The sequence below is a fragment of the Panicum virgatum genome, chromosome 9N, assembly GCF_016808335.1.
Source record: "Panicum virgatum strain AP13 chromosome 9N, P.virgatum_v5, whole genome shotgun sequence".
In the NCBI taxonomy this organism is placed as follows: Eukaryota; Viridiplantae; Streptophyta; class Magnoliopsida; order Poales; family Poaceae; genus Panicum; species Panicum virgatum.
The window spans coordinates 21,670,370-21,691,988 of NC_053153.1; the positions used below are offsets into that span (position 1 = coordinate 21,670,370).

General features: G+C 47.4%; 1 protein-coding gene across 2 annotated transcripts; it reads right to left on the reverse strand.

Annotated features, from left to right (window-relative positions):
* Positions 1-80: 80 nt before the first annotated feature.
* Positions 81-2,243, reverse strand: LOC120691912. 2 transcript variants are annotated; one of them, XM_039975116.1, is made up of 4 exons: positions 2,138-2,243; positions 1,840-2,026; positions 1,044-1,320; positions 81-967 (listed from the first exon to the last, which is right to left on the reverse strand). In XM_039975116.1, the coding sequence occupies exons 1-4, from the start codon at positions 2,166-2,168 to the stop codon at positions 953-955; spliced, it is 510 nt and encodes a 169-aa protein (XP_039831050.1). In that variant the 5' UTR covers positions 2,169-2,243; the 3' UTR covers positions 81-952. The 2 variants fall into 2 exon arrangements, with proteins under 2 accessions (XP_039831050.1, XP_039831049.1); XM_039975115.1 differs by having other exon boundaries at positions 1,044-1,323.
* Between the last annotated feature and the right edge of the window lie 19,376 nt (positions 2,244-21,619).

Consider the following 21,619-nt stretch of genomic DNA (forward strand, 5'->3'; position numbering starts at 1 on the left):
TATCTGAGTTGAGTGGTAAAATGTCTGAAATGCCCTTGAGCATGATGATATCTCATTTTTTTGCTGAGTTCGAGCACAATTCAATAATTCTTATATTTTTTAGTATCTTGACTACATAATTATATTACTATTACATCAAATATATTTTAAAGTTAAATACACTCATCCTATTTTTTTCCTACTAATCTTTGTCGAAACATATTTCTTCTATTCCTCCTTTTTTTCCCTACTCTATCATCCTTATCTCTTCTTCAATCTTCACGATCCACCACTCGTAGTGGTTCTGGTGGCTGGCTCACCACCTCCGCTTTTGGAGCTCCGGCGCCGGCCGGCCGCCTTCGGCCCCCCGCCTTGAAGATGAGACGAGCCTTGAAGACGAGCGCCCCCCCTGCCTCAAGGTCCCATCGCCCACGGCAGGGGAGGGCAGCGGCACGGCAGCAAGGGCGAGCGGGAGGAGCGGCAGCAGCAGGGGAAGGCGACGATGGCGTGATTCCGGGCGGCGACGGCGCGGTTCCGGACGGCTGCGGGCCGAGGAGCAGTGCGCGGATCAGGGAGGCGGCGCCGCGCGGATCCGGGCTCGGGTCCCCATGCGGGAGCCGCACTGTCTCCCCCGACGGCGGCCGGCGGCGTAGTTGGGGGCCTGACGACGGTAGAGTGGGGGCGTAGGAGGGGGGGCGCCGCAGGTAGTGGGGCGGCGGCGGCGTTAGGGGCGGAGGGGTGGAACGGGGAGAGGAGGGGTATCGGGAGACGGAGCAGGGGCAGTCAGTGGAAAATCCACTCGCTTCTCCCGTGCGCGAGTTCTGGGCCGTGGTGGGAAAAATCAGGATCCACGTTGTATCGGAGATCACTGGAGAAGCGGCGGCGGAGAGAAGCAACAAATAATCGATCTGTTTGGGTGGGATTCTCGCTTATTTCCATCCAGAATCCGCTTATAAGCGGAAACAAACACGGCCTATATATAAGGTACCTACATATAGAGAAGATACAGTAAGTTATATAGATTATCAGTTTAGTAAAATGTAGCCGCTGTTGTATTTACTTACCGCGCATGCGCAAACAAACAATTGCATGTTTGTATTGGTCTCTCCATTCTTCTTGTATGTCCGATTTGTTGAATACTGTATGCCAAAACCCATCTCCCATGATAACAGATTATAATACTCAAATGCCTCCTCACATGAATCAAACTCAAGTCCAACTCGGGGGACGATAATAGCACCAGAACCCCTATTGCTGTAATGTTGAAGAGCTTCCTCCAGAGGGCTTACACGGCCGGGTGCATATGCTCGTGAATCTGATCCAACTCCAGACTTCCAGCCCCTGCTATACAAAAGGATTCATTGGATCGTAAGAAGAATTATCTAAGACAACAAAATATGTTGGAAGCATGACAACTTGAAATTTACATGATAACTAAGCATTCCCGATGAAGCTATGGTAATTGCTCTCCATATAAATAGAACAACAAACTGGCTACCCTGCTGTCCTAATGCAATAGAAACAAAGCAATATTCACTAAGAAATCTCAATCTCAATTACTCCACAACCCCATTGCCACCTAACTAATACAGTTATACTGATTCAACAAATATTGTGTCAGGACTAGAAAATAATCTTTATTGGATTAATGTACCCTCATGAATTTTAAACATGAGCAAAAGCAGCTCAATTTCTGTTTAGAATAATCACCATGACAAGAAAGATGGCTATTTTGATCTCCGAATGAGCTGCTTCCCTTTTCTAGTTAACTGATTTTTTTTTCTCGTCATGTATTAACAGCCTACACTTCTAATTTGATTCTTCTCAAGAACTGAACAAAATAGAGTGCAGTAATCCTACCTCTTCACTCCCCATTTCCTTTTCCCTCCCGAGCTACTAGTTGTGTCCCCTTCCATGGAGGATGCTTCATCAGTACTGCTACCTTGAACTCCTGAAACGGCTGACTGAGATTCGCAGCTTGCCATGACGATTGTTGGTGGAGCTGTCGCCGAGGATTTGCTCCACCCATCACTCCAATCACCAGTACCTACGAATTGTGCAGCTCTGCGGTTAGGGATTTCACCCCTCGATCCCACAGAAAGTTCGTGACCATTGGAACAACAGATGGGTGCTAGCTACACGAGATATGGGTACATACCTTCAGAGAGGCTCCCCTGTAAAGCCATCATCGGTGTGGGCAGTGTCAATGGAGCCACCGGCCGGCGGCATATTGCAGCTGAACCGATCGGATCTCCCTGACCCCCCCCCCCCCACCCCCCCCAAGCATCTGCCGTTGGTAGAGGCTGAATGCGGCGTGCACGCCGTCCATACTGTTCTTTAGCGTGCATTAAAAAAAGAAGCTAATAAGAAGAAACTAGTTGCTACCTGACCGGCGTCTGCCCTGCTCTAGATAATTCGCAAGATTCGAACTTTCCATATGCGCAGCACGTTAACCGAAACATGTGATTGCTCCTGGTCTCGGTGTGAAATTATGCTGTTGTAGGTTGGGTTCCTCCGTTCCTGTAGTCAAGTGTAGTTGGGTTGGGGGCAGAGAGGGTGCCGTCAGGCCACCGTGTGAGGAGCTTCGATCCTGGCCTTATTTGCAGTACAAAAGCTTTCTTGCGGTAATTATTAGAAGAAAAAAACTTTCTTGAGGTTGACATAGTTGTGAGAAAAGACCGGGCTAACAAGTCGCACAACTAAATGAGCGTTTTTAGGTTGACATATGTAAATAAAAACAAAGAGAGTAAACAAACATCTTTAGGTGGACGAGCTCCCAGTCGCATTAAATAAACATCATAGGGCAAAGACTGTGACGTACAAATGGGCTAAAATCAAAGTTGAGCTCATGTAATGGCCTTATTTGATTTTCCAGAATTCTAGAAATAGTAACACTTTGACCGCTAATTACTGTATTAAATAAAAGTAGTTTATAAAACCAACTCCAGAACTCTGCGCTAGAAACTCTGACGAATCTAATGAGACATTTGATCGCGTAACTAGAAGACGTACTGTTTCTAGAATTCTAGGAAACCAAACAAGACCAATTTCAGAAAGAAATGTAACGAGTACTCCGTGCACTAGCTTCTCAGTTTGGTTTCCTAGAATTCTAGGAAATCAACACTTTGACAGCTAATTATTATATTAAATAAAGGCAATTCACAAAACTAACTCCAGAACCCCTGCGCTAGGAACCCTGATGAATCTAATGAGACTTTTGACCGCATGATTAGATGATGGTTACTGTAGTATTACTGTAGCCAATCATCGATTAATTACCGTCATTAGATTCGTCGCGAAAAGTTATACACATTTCTGAAGAGGTTTTGCAAATAGACTACATTCTTGACTTCATATATGATTCTTTTCTCGGCTTGCATTTTTTAGGATTCCTAGAAGGAACTAAACAAGGCGAGCGTATCCGTGTAGCCGTAGCAAATTTCTGTTGTCCCAGATGTCACCCTGCTAATGGTTTGGGTTGGAATGGGTTTAATGGATTGGATTTTGATATGAATTATGTTTGGGTGGATTCAAATAGGTTATATTATCTAATAGGGTGGGGTGGAGTGTGTTCTATGTAAATATGGATTGGAGTGGATTGGTATGGGCTGAAATGAATTCTTGATGCAAAACAGTATGATTATATATAAAAGTCGGTCCCATAAGAGCCGGACCTTAAAAATAAAACCTCACGTTCACATTCTAAAATTTTATCAAAATTGATTGAAATTTGTTGGTGATGGCTCAGTATGTGTTGATGCAAAAATCAACATATTGGAATCCGAGGACAAGTGTTCGCCGAGTCACGGAAAGTCAACCAAGCGTGCCAGTCAATTTGACCTGAAATTGACAAGAGAGAAAACAAAGTCAAATTCGAGAGCGTATCGGCTGGGATTCCGAATATCTCTTAGATGGGCGTATCGGCAAGCTTTGCCGATACTATAGACGACAAAAGGATATTGAAAAGACGAAGTCGCCGAAAAAGTGCAAAGGAATTGTAAAGTTGTGTTGTATTGGATGTGTATCAAGTTTTTCCGGTTCCTTACAACTGATATATATAGCCTAGCGCTATCAAGTCCTAGCCGATTACGACAAACATTACTTGACCCTAAAGAAAAGACTATCCAAAAGATAAACTACTTAAAATATTACAACCGAATCATCAAGATTCTCGTAGAGTCCGGATCCTCTTCTCTTTCCTTGACTTCATCGGCAACTCTCCATCGGCCGAGCACCAGAGCTAGTGGACCAGCATCTTCACAGAATATTCTCCTGGCCCATCGGACGGACTTCCATCGGCCGATTCCAACCCTGTGTATCTTTTGGTTTCTTCCAAATCGACCATCTTCCCTTCACAAGAATCAGCTTCCTTGACACGTGTCAAAAAACGGTGTCAACACATGCCCCCCCCAGTTTTGGAGTAATAGATCTATTGCTCCGAAATTAATGTTAATCATTATTGCTAATGTTCAAATTTATCCTCATCTCCCAATCAGACGGTGTATCGAATCCCCATTTTGCCCTCGAGCAAAGGTTATAAATATCTCCGTCTTCCCTTCTGCTGGTACATTTCCTGTAGCACCTCTGTCTTCTCCCTTACTCAAGAACACATCTGACCTGCCGCCGCCATCGCAGCCTCCTAGGGTTTCAAGGACCCAAGTCCAAGAACCACTCTCCTGGTAATGGCGTCCATCTCCGAGATTCCAGAGGTACGTCTCCTTTCTTCACCCACAGCATTTGCTTTTCATTCTCTTGCGTTCCTCATTTCCGCCTTTATTTTCAGAATCTTAGGGGTAATATGATTATTCTGCTAGAGAATCAACCCAGCATGATCTGTTTAGGCCCCATGGGTAATCCAGACCCCACCAGTATCATCAATCTGGAGACCAATAGAATACCCCTTAAATCTTCCGATATGAACCAAGATTGTTCTCAGGTCTTTAGATCTTGGCCGAGCGTCACTCCCAGATGGAGGAATTGGTTCCGTAGGATAGCCAATTCTCAGAGAACCAATTGGGAACAATACGATATCAGCCAATGTCTGAACTTATCTTTATCGGAGATGATCAGAAATGAGCCGATGCTAATATCGGCTTCTCACTTTTGGTCTGACGCCATCAATGCGTTTATGTTCAATCATGGGCCAATGAAACCTACCCTGATAGATGTTGTGATGCTCACTGGCCTGAATATTTATGTTGCCGATAGACCTTTTCGGTTGCTAGAAAAAGCATCTTTCAAGATTGAAACTAAAAGCATTGGCGGATGGAAAGGAAATATCGGCAAGAATATGAAGACCGGATCAGTATCTGTCAGAGAGCACACTACCTTTCTCAACATGTGCCTTGAGAAATTCATCTTCTGTGGCAAAGCAGTTGGTCCAACAAGCAATAATCTCAAGCTGGCAGAAAATCTGGCTACTGGCAATCCTGTCCCTCTCGGCAAACATCTTCTTGGGTCAGTTTACCACTTGCTTCATCAAGTATCATCCAGACTCAGAAAGAACCAGTCGATCACCAACTTGGGAGGCCCCTGGTGGTTCATTCAGTTGTGGCTGCACATGTACATGCACAAAACTATGATAGTTGAATTGTCAGAGATAGAATTCCCATCAGAAAACTTCTCTGAAGAAGAAGAAACCGTTACTCGCCGATGCACATCATTCGGTGAAGCAGCTATCATGATTGCCAATGATCCCAAGACCCTTGGCATTACTGATTTTTTCAAGTCCTTCTACAATGGTTTCCCAGAGATCTCCACTACTTGGTTTGCATACCAGGATGAAAAGGTCATATATGAAAACCCTTTCAAATTCCAGCTTGACTCGTGGAAAACTGATGAAGAAGCCACCAAGATTATGAAAGAGATAATCTCCCCAAGAATTCTGCCGGTCAACTTCACAGCTGGCAAAGATGTCCCCAGCTATGAGTTTTATAATCCATCAGTGACGGCCAGACAACTGGGATTTGGCCAAGTGCCACTTTTTTTCTTCGTTGGCAAAGTTCAGTTCAGAGGAGCTCTTGACAACGCTCTCTCTTATGGTCGACTAAAAGATTTGGAGCCTGATGTAAATATGACACTTCTAGCCGATTGGCAGATTGCACCTTTTGCCACTACTCCTTTCATCCAATGGTGGTCTGAATGGCAAGAGCATCTCTTTTGCAAATCGGCCAATCTATATTGCATGGCTCTGGACAACAATTACCAATCAGGCGAGAATGAGGTACAAGTCAAATTACCTCCCACAACATTTCTTAACATTTTTCAATTGCAACCTTTGACTTTTACTCTTTGCAGGATGATAATCGGAATCCTCCAACAATCAGCAGGAGTGGGCAGCTGATCAACTACGCCTTGCCAGCCGATAAACCAAATATCGGCTATGGTGCTCCAACTCTGATAGATGTGGCCACTGGGAGAAAACGCAAAGTATCTTACACCAAGGTGACAACTCGTAAGAAAAAGAAATCTCCAGGCCAATCTTCAGCAGCAACAACACTTTAAACAGATGTTCCAGTCAATCTTCCTTCTTCCTCTTCAGAAGATAAGAAAACTTGAATCTTTTATGACTTCACTTTATCTAAATGCTGATCATACTTTCGCCTCACAATCAAGATACCCTTGAACACCAATCCGAAGAAGAAGAAAATCTTCAGAACACGCCTCCTCCTCCATCACCCATCATTCAGGTATGATTCTGTTTACCCAGTAAGTATCTAAATTTTTTCATGATTCTAAATCTAGTATTATTTCCTTTTGGTTTCATCAGATACAACATTCACCTCCAACTCCCAGGAAATTCAGGGCGGACTCTCCATTGATACAGGTACGATTTCAGAACTTGCTCATGAACATATTCTGTATATTTCTGACAATCATCCTTCAGCTTGCCGACCATGCACTATCTGAATTACTTGGCCAGCCAAACACTGCAATCCCGAGCTCTTCATCGCAACCCTCATCCCTGCTGGCTCTAATCTAGAAGAAATACGCTTGAAGCAGGTAAACAACCTTTCTTTCTGTTGGCCGATCCCATCACTGTCGGTGTCCTGACCCGGCGGGCCGGACCCAACTAGTGATGATGCTGCGTGTTCCTCGTCCCAAATGTTGATGCAAGAGGCAATACAGTAACGCACGGGTTTATCCTGGTTCCGGCCGTGAGGCCGTACGTCCAGCAAAGGGGTGTGCGAGAGCACTGTACTAGCACTGTACTATCTTGCACCGGGAGTGCCTGTAGTAGGGGGTACAAGCGAGGCGAGAGAGGGAGGGAAGCTCCCAAGTCTTCTGCTAGAGGAGGAGTTGATTAAGGCGAGTGCCAATATCGGGGCTCAGAAGAGCGTATGTGCTCTGTGAGTAGTACTGAGCGTTGTGTTCTACCGAATGGGCCGACCCCCTTAAGGGAAAGCCTGCCTCCTCCTTTTATAGACACAAGGAGGGACGGTGTACATGCACAGGGGATCGTGGAAGTCGTCGTCCTCTCCCCGAATCGCGGGGGTGCAGTGGTCGAGCACTGTGGGAAGTACACTGTGGGGGTATGGCGCCGGGCATGGCAGTCGTCCTGGGCATCGTCCTTGGTCTTGCAGAGATCATACCGGCATCCTGGCGGCTCCAGCAGGCGGTGTGGTCGTTGCTGTGGGGGTACCGTCCTCCAGGCGTGGCGTGGCGGCGTTCCGAGGGTCCTACAGGCCAGGGTCTTGTCCTGGTCAAGGCCGGAGCCGCTTCCGAGGGTCGTGCCCATGCCGTTCGAGGGCTCCGCGGAAGGGAAAGTACGAAGGAGGTATGGGAAGTTGGCAGTATTGTAGCTGGAGTAGTGCCGAGCACGTCTTGCACTGCGTCGCAGGTTCCCACAGTGTCGCCACAGTATCCGGAATGGCGGGGCAGTGACCGGAGTTGGCGGACGAGACTTCGGTCACAGCCACTGTGGGGAATGGCGGCCTGACGCCGTCTGACACGGGCGCTGTGGAGGAGTGGTTGGCATTAATGCCTCCATACGACGGGCGGGTGAGCGGAAGGGCCGTTTGTCCTTTCCGTCGAGGGGTGGCCTCGAGCGAGGCGGAGATGTTCTGCTTTCTTGAGGGCAGGCTCGCTACCCTCGATCGAGGCGGAGACGATCTGCCTCCCCGAGGGTAGGCTCGCTACCCTCGAGCGAGGCGGAGGCGCGGGGCGCGGTCGAGGGCTTCGGCGGGGAGCCCTCGAGCGAGGCGGAGATCACCCCGCGGGTCCGAGGGGGGTACGGATGGGCCGTACTGCGTTCGTGGGCCGCGTGTTGGGCTTCTTTGAGTCCTTTCCTTTCTTCCAGATTGGAAGGAGGCTGTAGGCCTTCGTGGGCCCGGTTGCCAAACACGTGTTTGCGTTTTTAGGGCAATTTTAGTCCCCTGATTAGGGTGCCCCTAATTATGGTACCCGATAGTAGCCCCCGAGCCTTTGGTCGAGTCAGGGGATTCGGCCAAAGGGTATTTCGGCAATTTTACCCCTAGGATGTAATCGATCGGCGTTGCGCTCCCGCCAGGCGCATCCGGGTGCTGGCCTGGCGGACTCGACAACTCGTCGGTCGGGGTAGTGCGCCTGCGGAAAAAAGTACTCCGAGGCGCGCGCCCCTTCTTGTTTTGTTCTGGGGACGAGATGCGTCTGCGTGCTGAGCAGGTCAGGGTCGTGATGGCGCATGCTGCTCTGCAGCTGGTGCTATTGCCGCCCTGTCCCGCGTTCAGGGTCTCAGCCCTACTTTCCCTGGTCGCCTTGCGACGCGCCGTTCGAGGGCAGTCGGCCAGCGCCGATGCTGCGCTGCTCAGCGTCCAGGGGCTCGGCTTTGCATTGTTTGGTCACATCTCGTCACGGTAACCGAGGGCATCTTTCACTCGTGGGGTGCCGCACCGTCACGGGCGGTCCAAGCCTTCCCCCTGCGACAGGCTTAAGGCTTGGCACCCGACGCCGCTATAAAATAGGGGTCGTGGGACTTCTTTTCCTCTCCAACTTCCCCGCTCTTACTTCTAACTTCGTCTAAGTCTCGTAATGTGTCCCTTTGCCTTTCCCGGGCATCCCCCGGATGGGGTGGCCTGGTTTCTTTAGGCTCTGATGCTAGAAGAATGCTTGCGAGCGGCGGGGGAGAGCTGGAGAGGGCGTGCTCACTGTCCCTCAGCTTCAGTGGGATTAGCAGAAGAACATTGGGCCTGTGGGGTCCTGCTTCTGCGATGTCCCTCAGCCTGAAGGGGTGTTGAGACGCCTGATCATGGCGTCAGCGCCAGGTTTGGTGGCCGTTCTTCGCATCGTCCCCCTGGTGTTGACGCTCCTTAGTTCCCCAATTTGTATACCTCAAGTGCACGGATCGGGTAGCTTTTCCCTTAGAGTATCCCCCCAAGGTTTATCAATCCACGGAACCAAAGGTACAAGAAACAATCTACTAACATAGAGAATACTTTGTGTTGAGATGGTGTAAAATGAATCTAATCTACTAAAATCGGCAAACACCGAAGGTAGCAAAAGAAAGTTAGAGATAACCAATCTAGATCACCTAGATCATGCATATGTTGTAGTTCAAAGCTAAATGTAGTGAAGCAAGATAGATGTGAATCTCAATGAAAAGCATCTTTAAACCAAAATCTCCAATCCAATCCTTCGATAACCCGTCTTACTGAAGCAACGCCCTATCACAACTCCCCCTTTTGGACTAAGCTACCCCGAAGCATGATAAACAAGTCGAACCCCCTTTGGTAGTTCTGCCATGAACCTCCAGCTACCACGACTACAAGATCATGCTACGCGATCTACCTCGATAATAGATCTAGGATGAAGCAAACCCAAAGAAAAGAACGAAATCGAAAGAGAGAACATGATCGCTAAAGATTCGGAATCACAGGTAACTTCACCATGAATGATTGTACATCACAAGATCACAACCGGGGCCCTACCTTGATCTTGATGATCCTAGCTCCAGAACTCCGACGTGGTCTTCCTTGCAAGGTTCCCATGTCGGCTAGGGAAACCCCTAGACAACTAGCACGATCGTCGGCTCTCCGAAAGGTGTTTCTCTATCTTTTCTGCTCCTTGGCGTTGTCTCCCGAATGACTTGATGCATGAGCCTCGGGGAGGGGGCTTTAAATAGCCCCAAGAAACCCTAGGTCGAAGGGGAGGCCGAGGTCCCCTGGAAAGGCCCTAGGCCGGCCGGCCTAATGGGCCCAGGCCGGCTGGCCTGGCCCATTCTTTCGCCGCTTCGCGTTCTCCTTTCTCCGCAAGTCTTCTGGAGTCTTCTGGAGTTTATCCCTTTCACGATTGCACCCCGTTGGACGTCGTTATCTTCGAGATATCTTCGTGGGAAAGGATAGGACGGAGAATCCTTCCTTAAATTTCTATTTGCTTTGCTTAGCCTCGAAGTATCTTGATTTCATCTTGTGGGCTTTGTCCTTTGGGCTTCATTGGAGGGTGGATGTGCATGAACGGGCTTCTAGTCATCATGGACTTTGGTCCTTTGTTTGGGCTTTGGCCTTCGTCTTCCTTCGTGTTACCGCGTGATCATGGGCCTCGCCATTTCATACTCCAAAATAGGCCAAAAACCTGCAAAAATGAAGTACCTCCAAAATATATGTGCAAATGTGAAAACGACCAATAATTGGGCCGAGATTAGGATGGTTAGTGATTTTGATATTAAATTCATGCCATTATCAAAGTTAAATAGGGGATAAAATGGATATTTAAGGAGCGCCAACATTCCCCCCATGCTTAAACCTTGCTCGTCCTCGAGTAAGTCTTTGATAAAAAAATCAGTGTTGCCTTTCGGTGTCCAATCCCTGCACTTGATCATACACGAGAAAACACAATGCTCCCAAAATATTTTGCAGTTAATAGTTCAAGTTGTAACCAGCTTTTTCAATGTGAAGGTAGATACAAGTTAAATGCTTCCCCACAATTATTAAGCACATGCTCTCAAAATTAAACAAGTCTCAGAATTAAGAAAGTAAGTTCCATAAGTAATACTAAACTAAGATCAATAATTTAAACCTCATTGCAATTTGCTCATGGAAACTCTTAGCTCATCTTGTCTCTCAATCTTGCTAGAACTTTCTCCTTTCTTTCTCTCATATGTATGTGTGAGGTTTTATCTGGAGCTCTGGAAAGGTTAGTCCTAACAAAAGATATTATAATCAAGATATTATCAAAACAAGAAATACTTCTTATGGGTTTACCGAGACTCGTCAAAAAGACCATTGGAAAATAATTTCCTTGTGGAGAGGGAGAGAATGGAACACACACTTTAGATGGTGGACATGTGCAAATGGCAACGGTTGATCCCAAGGCACAGCTGAAGTCCTTGTTATCGGATTGCACATGGTTGGAATAATTGAGTATAGAATAATCTTCAAAGTACCTGGAGTTTAATGAAGCTAAAGGAACCGAGGAGCTTTTCATCATCATTCCTTTTTTTTCTTTCTTTTTGCTCCTCAGAACTATTGGCAACACAACGCACTTACTCCACCTCCCCCCATGCTTGAACGTTTGCTTGTCCTCAAGCAATGAAGTGATGATAACCTGATGGAGTGAGTGCACAAAACTCGTATCAATTCTCTGGACTCAACTTTGGAATTCAAGGGGGCATCTCCTCATAAAATATTGAAGCCAACAGAGGAGGAGAAAGGCCAGGCCGGCCGGCCTAGGGGTGTTGGGCCGGCCGGCCTACTGCCTGTAGGCCTCCACTTCTTCGGATTTTTCTGCTGCGAACTCTTTGATGCTTCCCAAGCTTATGTTTTACTGAAATTTGCTCTTGATTCCACCGTTTTGCCGTCGAAATAATAATACAAACTCAATATATAGGTTGTGGTCAAGGAGGTGTTTCACAAAAAGATGTTTTTGGTTAAGGGTGGATATCCAGCGAGGTTTGTGATATTCCTGGTGTAGAAACTCACAATGCATGGATAGAATGTCTAGCAAAAGAGAGGTACCCAAAAATATGGAATGGTCAGCTTCTTAGTCATGTACCAAAGAAGATAAATCTTGAATTAATTCACCTGAAAATAAATCTTGCACTATGGTTTGTCATGATATATCATTTAGGCTTTTAGAAGGATAGAGCAATTGCAAAAGGTATCATTGACAAGGTTAGTTCAAAATTAAATCCAAATTAAATTTTCCTTGATAAGCTTAAGTAAGAGAGCAAGAATAAAAAGATATGGGTCTTAATTTATCATAACCTCCACAAAAGAATTAGCCGGCATTTAATTAATTTTTCAGATCATGTTAGAGAGAGCATTAGTTTAATCTTGCATAAACCAAGCACAAGAAAGTAGACAAGGCAGCAACGATCATCATATTTTAACATGGTACAAACTTTCTATCATCATTACTAACCATAATATTAAAGCGTGGGTGATGCATTTATTTATCATGGTGATGAAAGCAAAAGAAAACAAAGTGCACACATGCTGAAAAATAAAACAAAAAATTGCTACGCACACACAAGCTTGCACACATGCTGAAAATAAATGAAAAGAAATAGAAAAATCCAAACCACACGTGCGAGTATTTTATTCATGGTCTTGTCGTCGATCACTCTCCTTGATTGCCTCTTGCGTTATATCCTTGGTCATAATATTGTTGAAATGCTACTCCATCAAATTGTTCCGGTGGCGCTAGGCCTAGTAGTCCCATTTGATATGCAATTCCCGCGGTTCCATCTTCTAGTTGGCTTGTGTGCCTCCGGATGGCATCTATGTCTAACATGTTTCTTCTTGCATAGGCACCCATGATTCTCATTCTTTGTTCCGGTTGAGGGAGGTCAAAAAATTGTGCTCCAAATGACGGGCTGGGCATCTCTCCTTGGTATGATGGGGTGGGTAGCCATAGTTGCTAAATGGTGGGGGTGCCGCCGTACCATGCCCCCATGCTTGATCTTGGTTTCCTTCCCATTGACTCGTCCATCCTTGCGGGTGTCCTTGTCCACTTGATGCACCTTGAAATTCATTCCTCCAATAAGCGGAACTTGGTGGTGGAAGCTTTACCTCCAAATCTTCTTGTCGTGCCAATGCCGATGTTCCTTCAATCAACTTTCCTCTTTTTGTTTTCTTCACCTTTGCTCCAATGTTTTCAACTCGCCAATCGGTCCTTCCTCTTGTGAATAATTTTAGCCTTTGATCGGGGAGGGAAATATCAGTCTCAGAAATAATGAATCCCTTCTTTTCATCCCCTCCGATATAATGGCCTTGCCTCAAATGTTCAATCCCTATATCCGTTCCCGGGACATAATATTTTTGGATCACCCCTAACTCCGGATTCATGGCTCGGGCTATTAGTGTGAGATAACACTCCGAACCAACTTCTCCCGTTCCAGATGATGCTTCACAAACCCATCTATCAACCATGATGTAGGTGGGATAAATCTCTTGCTTTTTCACCAATGCTGCATACATCCAATTTAATTCTTGGTCGGTGACCTTTGATTCTCTCATCCTCCCGAGGATTCTTTTCTCACCCAAGAGTGGAATATTTGGAGGATCACATTACTTATGTTCTTCCTTTGGCGATTGACATCTTTTGCTATCTTCGTCCAAAACTCATCGAGCTCTCCATCTTCAACTTCCACCATTTCACTTGCATTGCTTTTGAACCCGAGAAAACTCCCTATTGCTTCATAAGTGATGATTTTTTCTTCATTCTTGAGCCGAAATTTCAGACATGACACTTCTTCATCATCCACCACCTCTGTTATTTTCTTTAGTGTCATGAAAATCTCCAAAGCCACTTCTTCTTGCATGTCTACCGTAACACCGTTGGAAAATAGTTTCCAACCGATGTTCTCCAAGAGCTTGTAGATGTCATGATGGAATCCCAACTTTTCCAATGCTTCATCATCGAAATCATAGTTTGCTCGCAGCCTTCCCTTCATGAACTTGAGCCTTTCTTCTTCTTCCTTTGACAAGATGGTAAACCCGTATTCGGATTTCTTGGGCTTGTATGGCGGTGGTGCGGATGACCTTGTCGAACGATGTGGAGGAGGTGGCGCGCCTTCGGTGAATCTCATGGAGGAACTTCTTGGGTCTCTCATCCCACCAAGGAGTAACATGTCGCTCCTCGGTGCGGGGTTGTCTACCTCCATGCCCCGCGGAGATTCAGCGACCGAGTGCCTCCGCGAAGAACTTTCTGATGCGTCGGATGTTGATGAACACGTCCTTCTCCTCCCGGTGACGAACTTCATGAAGCCACTCATGGTGACTCTTTACTGCACACACTCAAAAACAAACACACCGGGGGTTTCTTGCCGGTGGGAGAACAATATATCGAAGAGTGGAGCAAACTAGGATTTGTGGCGAATTTTCGGAGATTTTTGGAGTTGATTTTGGTGGACGAATTTTTTCATAGCTCTAGCTTAAGTTTCTGGGTGATGAACTTGAAGAACACGAACAAGGAATTTAGTGAGGAGCATACCTGTGAAACGGAAGCACCAGAGGGAATAAAAAGAGGCCAGGCCGGCCGGCCTAGGGTCATGGGGCTGGCCGGCCTAGGGTGTTCCTGGCCCTCCTCGACTTCATCTTTCTCTGGTGACTTCCTGGTGCAATTCCTTGCCTCTGTCCAGTACATCTTTTATGCTTTGCACCATCCAAAACCCGTGCACCACTCCTTCCTTGTCTTTGTTGTCCACTTGCAATATTATTTCTTCACTTTGTGTCATTCACCTTGTCCCATACTTCATCATTCATCACATGGTGTCATCTTTGCTGAAAATTTCAAGTCCTTCCCATGCATGGCTGCTCCCTTCTTTGGATTATTTGCATGTGGTGGTAGGTAGAGAGCACAATCTCTTCCCGTGAACTCACTTTGATCAATATATGTTAATCAAGCACATAAACCTTCTCCAAATCATGCTTAGATGTTGAATCTTCCTCTAACTTCGAAATTTTAGAATTAACTCGAAGCATGCAATGAGCTTAAATAAATAATTAGAGTGGAATCAAAACATCTTTACATTTGTGAGTTGAAAAAAATATATTTTCCAACTACATTAATTTTGGTTGCACCGGAACCGTTCACTTTCATGAATTGATAGCGAACAATCTCGAATTCAACCGTGGCTCTTGGGTTTAGGTTCTAATTTTGCCAAAATGAGAGAGAAATTTTGAAAAAGGGAACAAATAAAGTTAGGAAAATTCTAGTCCTATGGTTATGAAACTGAAAATTCTCTCTATGTTTGCGCGAACCTACGCATCAAGAATTTAAATAATATACACAAAGCGCGGCTCTACTCATGTCTTTTTATCTCAACTTGGTCCGGCCATCATGGAGAGGACGGTCGCCAAAAATAGGTATGGAAATTAGGATGTGGCTTTCTCAAGAAGAGGCAAATAAATCACAGGATGGCTCATGTCATTGGTTTAAAAAAAGAGACAAAATCGAAATGACCGAGCGAATAAAATCCAAATCAAATTGTTCGACCGAACGACCAATTGTTCAAAAGTTTATCATGTTCTTGCGTCGCAAAATTCACGACTCACTTACCCAAACCTCTCGCGAGTTGTCCTCCTGACAGCTTATTCTTGACTCGACGAATGGGTTGAACTCCCGGCAGCTTTATTCTTGACTCGACGAACGGGTTGACTCCCGCAAAGCGCTTCGTTTATAGTTTATAGCTAGACTTTCTTCTTCTTCACTTCGGACCAACGCTCGGTGATGGCGCTGCAGTTTTGGGTATCTACTTCCGCACACCCCTTGGTGCGGGTTTGTCCTCCGGCTTAGTCATATTTTTGGTCTTCACAGGCGGGCTTCTAGCTTTTATCTTGACGGTTGCAGCGATCTTCTTCGTCGCGATAGACGCGACGACTTCTTTCTCCTTCTTCGCTTCCTTCTTGTTCGGCTCCTCCTCTTTCTTTGGCTTCTCCTCTGTGACACGGCGGTGAGGCGGAACATATTTGACATTGACCATGTTGCATACCTCGAGGCGTGGATGAAACTTGAACTCGCTTGTGGTGCCATTGATGTCGAACTTGATCTCCCCCTTGCCAACGTCGATGTTCGCCCTTGCGGTCTTGAGGAAAGGCCTCCCAAGTATGAGAGGCACCTTGCCCCCTTCTCCCATATCGAGAATCACAAAGTCAACGGGGACTAAGTGTTCTCCAATCTTTACGGGCACGTCTTCAGCGATTCCCAAAGGATAGCGAACGGAATTGTCCGCTAACTCTAGGCACATGGCAGTGGGCTCTGGCTCCGGTAAGCGTAGCTTCTTGAACACGTTCTTTGGCATGATGCTCACACTTGCGCCGGGATCACAAAGTTCTCTTTCGAACATAAGAGATCCAATGGAACACGGGATGGTTGGACATCCGGGGTCCCTCTTCTTCTCAGGAACTTCATTAATGATTGCCGCGCTACACTCCTCGGTTAGCTTGACGGTGCTTGGCGGTATCTCGCGCTTGTTTCCCATGATGTCTTTGAAGTAGCGAGAATATGTTGGAACTTGTAGAGCGTCCAAGAGTGGCATGTTGATGCTCAACCTGCGTACCACGTCAACAAATTTGTCGAAATGCTCATCTTCATGTTTACCTTTGCGGTATCGTGGCCTTGGCGGAAGAATCTTGGTGTCTTTATCATCTAGCTCAAACTCCGGCTCTTCGGTGACTATCTCCGGCGTAGGAGTTGGTGCCTTCTCCTTGATGATTGTCTCCACTTCAACTCTTGGCTTAGGTTTCCTTGCTCCCGCCACGTGTTTGGGTTCTTCGGTCTATTTTCCCGAGCGAGTTTGAATTGCCTTTGCCGTCTCCAGACTTTGAGGTTGCCCGGGCAATTTCCCTTCGTTGCTAGATAAGCGTCCGGTTAGCTGGGCTACTTGCGTCTCTAGCATCTTCATCATGTTGAGTACTTGAAGGTTAGAGCTCCCGACCTCCGTCATCTTGCCATCAATGTTCTCCAAGACCTTGTCCATAGCCTTGAACTTGGTGACGGTGTCCTTGTTGATCTTGCCTTGCTCCTCCATGAACTCCTTCAATTGTATACGAAGAGGCACCAAGTTTTGAATGGAAGAGCTTGCATTAAATTGAGGTCTACCTTGCCCGTAGCGGAAGTTGGATTGCGGGATCCATTCTCCCTTCTTCATGTAGGCGAGCATCTTGGCTTCCTCCGGGCAATTCTTTTGGACATGGTCGTACTCTCCACATTCTTCACATGTAGACCTTGCTTCGGCCGCCTTCAAATCAATAGCTTGGGCTTCTCTCTTTTCCACCTCCATCTTCTCCAACCTCCTCATAAGCAAGTCGATCTTCCCTTCTAGCACTTCTTCATGTTCCACTTGCAATACACTCTTCGTGGCGCCCAAGGCTTGGAGTGGTTGTAGGCGCCCCGATGATGCCCATGCGTCATTGTCCGCCACCTTCTTGAATAGCTTGAAAACTTGAGTCGGCGTGAGCTCAATGATCGAACCTCTGGCCGATGCGTCAATGATCCCCCTTGATGCAGTAGTGAGGCCTTGATAGAACTTCTGGACCACATCCTCCCTTGAGAACTTGTGATGAGGTACGGCGCGGATGTAGTCGTTGAAGCGCTCATAGGCATCCGCAATAGTCTCCGTCGGGGCTTGCGTGAATGTAGCAATCTTGTTGCGCAAATCTTGGGTCTTGCCCGGCGAGTAGAACTCCGTCATGAACTCCTTCATCAAGGACTCCCAATTTTGCACCGTGTGCGGCGGTAGAGAATGAAACTATTGCAACGCTCTCCCAAGTAGAGAGAATGGAAAGAGCCTCGCTCTCATTTGATCTTGAGTCATCCCTTGCATGTCGAAGGTGCGGCACAGTTGGAGGAACGCTTGAAGATGAAGGTTAGCTTCTTCTTTTCCAGTGAAGGGCGAGCTTTGCACCATCCTTATGATTGAAGTCTTGATCTCGAACGGAACTCCGATGTCTTCGAGGTTTTGAATCGGCAAGTCCCGAACGTCCGGAGTGCATAGCTCTCAGATCATACGCTCCGGCTCCGGTAGCGCCATCCCTTGGTGAAGTGGCGCCTCCCTTGGACTTGTTGGTGGAGTCACTTGAGGTGAAGATGATGAACCGTCGGCTTCGTCTTTTGGATCTACTAGTTCCAACATCCTTGATCGTGCTTCGCGTCTCCTTTGCCTGTAAAGTTTTTCTGGATCATCCACAAAATTTTCGGGTTTGTTGGAGAGGCTCCCATCCATCTCCTGTTAGGGGTTAGTGAAAAAAAAAGAAAAATATATACGAGATCTAAAAGATGAATATACAAGATCTAAAACATAAAAGAAAAATAAAGCAAACTCTAGATTAGATTGGTTTTCGTGGAGTAGATCAGTTTTTGTTTTTTAGTTAGCACAAAAAATAAGAGATCTACAAAAAAAGGTCAAAAAGAAAAATCAAGAAAAAGAAATATTTACGAATGCAAGTAAGATTGGATCTTAAATCGATGGTTCCCCGGCAATGGCGCCAGAAAAGCTTGTTGACGCTCCTTAGTGCCCCAATTTGTATACCGCAAGCGCACGGATCGTGTAGCTTTTCCCTTAGAGTATTACCCCAAGGTTTATCAATCCACGGAACCAAAGATATAAGAAACAATCTACTAACATAGAGAATCCTTTGTGTTGAGATGGTGTAAAACGAATCTAATCTACTAAAATCGGCAAACACCGAAGGTAGCAAGAGAAAGTTAGAGATAACCAATCTAGATCACCTAGATCATGCATATGTTGTAGTTCAGGCAAACACCGAAGGTAGCAAGAGAAAGTTAGAGATAACCAATCTAGATCACCTAGATCATGCATATGTTGTAGTTCAAAGCTAAATGTAGTGAAGCAAGATAGATGTGAATCTCAATGAAAAGCATCTTTAAACCAAAATCTCCAATCCAATCCTTCGATAACCCATCTTACAGAAGCAACGCCCTGTCACGACGCCCCCTTTTGGACTAAGCTACCCCGAAGCATGATAAACAAGTCGAACCCCCTTTGGTAGTTCCGCCATGAACCTCTAGCCACCACGACTACAAGATCATGCTAAGCGATCTATCTTGATAATAGATCTAGGATGAAGCAAACCCAAAGAAAAGAACGAAATCAAAAGAGAGAACATGGTCGCTAAAGATTCGGAATCACAGGTAACTTCACCATGAATGATTGTACATCACAAGATCACAACCGGGGCCCTACCTGGATCTTGATGATCCTAGCTCCAGAACTCCGACGTGATCTTCCTTGCAAGGTTCCCATGTTGGCTAGGGAAGCCCCTAGACAACTAGCACGACCCTCGGCTCTCCGAAAGGTGTTTCTCTATCTTCTCTGCTCCTTGGCGTCGTCTCCCAAATGACTTGATGCATGAGCCTCGGGGAGGGGGATTTAAATAGCCCCAAGAAACCCTAGGTCGAAGGGGAGGCCGAAGCGCCCTAGAAAGGCCCTAGGCCGGCCGGCTTAATGGGCCCAGGCCGGCCGGCTTGGCCCATTCTTTCGCCGCCTCGCGTTCTCCTTTCTCCGCAAGTCTTCTGGAGTTTATCCCTTTCACGATTGCACCCCATTGGACGTCGTTATCTTCGAGATATCATTGTGGGAAAGGATAGGATGGAGAATCTCTATTTGCTTTGCTTAGCCCCGAAGTATCTTGATCTCATCTTGTGGGCTTTGTCCTTTGGGCTTCATTGGAGGGTGGATGTGCATGAACGGGCTTCTAGTCATCATGGCCTTTGGTCCTTTGTTTGGGCTTTGACCTTCGTCTTTCTTCGTGTTACCGCATGATCATGGGCCTTGTCATTTCATGCTCCAAAATTGGCAAAAAAACCTGCAAAAATGAAGTACCTCCAAAATATATGTGCAAATGTGAAAACGACCAATAATTGGGCCGAGGTTTGGATTGTTAGTGATTTTGATATTAAATTCATGCCATTATCAAAGTTAAATAGGGGATAAAATGGATACTTAAGGAGCGCCAACACCTGGCGACAACGCCGCTCTCGGGGAGATGGTGCAGAGGGTGCTGCCCGCCAGCTTGACCCCCCGCAAGGTCTTCGGTGGAGGAGACGCTAGAAGAAAGCTTGCGAGGAGGGCATCCCACCGGACCCCCACGCGAGGAGGGCAATCCCGAGCAGCTTGGTCGTCATGCCGGCCAAGGACTCGGTGCTCTTCATCGGCGCTTGCTCCTCCCCAAGACAGGGAAAATTGCCACGCAGGTGCAATGCGTTTGTACTTTTCGACGGCTTCGAGCCGGTAACCCTTTGTAATCTTTGTTTGTAAAGAGCAATGAAGTCTCCTTCTCCTCGCGAAGAGGATGACCGAGGGTGTAAAGGTGTGCATCAGCCCCGCAGAAGCTTAACCCTTCGAGGGTGTAGCTCGAGTACTGACCGCGGTGGCCTTAGTTTGCCCGGCGAGGGCACAACGGTGTTCCGGGGAGCATTGTTGGAGGAGTTTGATCCAGAGTCGGGGTTTGTCACTGGAGAAGCAGTGAGGTGGCCTCTCCGAGTTGTCTATGCAGATCATAGTCGCCTCGAGTACCATGGTGCCGCCGCTGGGCATGTCGACGTCGTGCTGCTGAGGGCGTTCGAGCAAGCCTGCAGAGGATTTTGGTCCTCGAATGTGTGAAGTTTCCTCCATGGGGGCGTGCCAGCGCACCTGCGGGTGTAGCCCCCGAGGCCTTGGAGGAGTGTTTGCACTCGTCCAAGGGCTATATGCGTCACCCTGCTTGGTTGCTTTACTGGGGTGGCTGTCCAGGGTCTTTTTCAGCCGGCATCGGCATTTCTTTCAGCCGGCCTCGGAGTTTTTTGTGCTGGCGCAGCGACTCAGAGTCCTGCTGAACCATCTGGCAGGCACGCGTTAAGAGTGGGGGTTTTGGTTAAACACGTGGAACTTCATAATCGACGGTTGTCGATCCATTCGAGGGTGCGGCCTGAGCCGCGGTGTGCGAGGAGCCCCCGAGCCCCGGCCTGCGTTAAGGCGTTCAGGGGACCCTCGACTTTTATTATGATCCTCGTCGCCCTTCCGCAGGGAGGAGGGGTTAAGCGCACCATACTACCCATGCCCGGGCCGCGAGCTATGGCTGCTTCAGTGAGCTACTAGCAGGTGGTTCAAGTGGATGTCCGTGCCATATTCGATAAGGGTCGGCTCATGGTCCGTGGACACATCACATAAAGTGCTCGCAAAGGTTCGCTAGGCGGGGCTTGGACCCGTTCGATAGGGTCCGAGGGCTCGATGCTCTCCCTCGAAGGGATCCCCCTTCTAGGCACCCTCGACTGGCCTTGAACACTACGTAGTATGTCTCGAACTCCGCGTTCGAGGGTAGCTTGTACGACACATCCATGCAGTCCCCGACTCTGGTGATCTGGGGCGCTTTTCGAACCCTTGACGGGCCAGGCTTCGAACCCCTGATCAGTAAGGCCTCGGAATAAGGTTCCTTCGAGGGTGAAGAGCCCCCGAAAGGAATATTCCGTCACGGTTCACAAACGGCGCGGAGTCGCAGGTCGTGCGCGTGGGTCTTTCGCTGGTTGTGGGCGACGTGGCCCGGTACATGCGGTGCAGTGCGGGCGCACCTTTTCAGGCTGCTGCCTTGGGTAGACGAAGCGGCATGGGCGGAGGCTAACGGATGGAACAGTGCTACAGTTGTGCCGCGCCCGTCGGTTACCGCGCCGTAATTATTGCCGAGTGCGTGCGTGGGGGACTCCGCGGTCATGGGGCCCAGCCGTC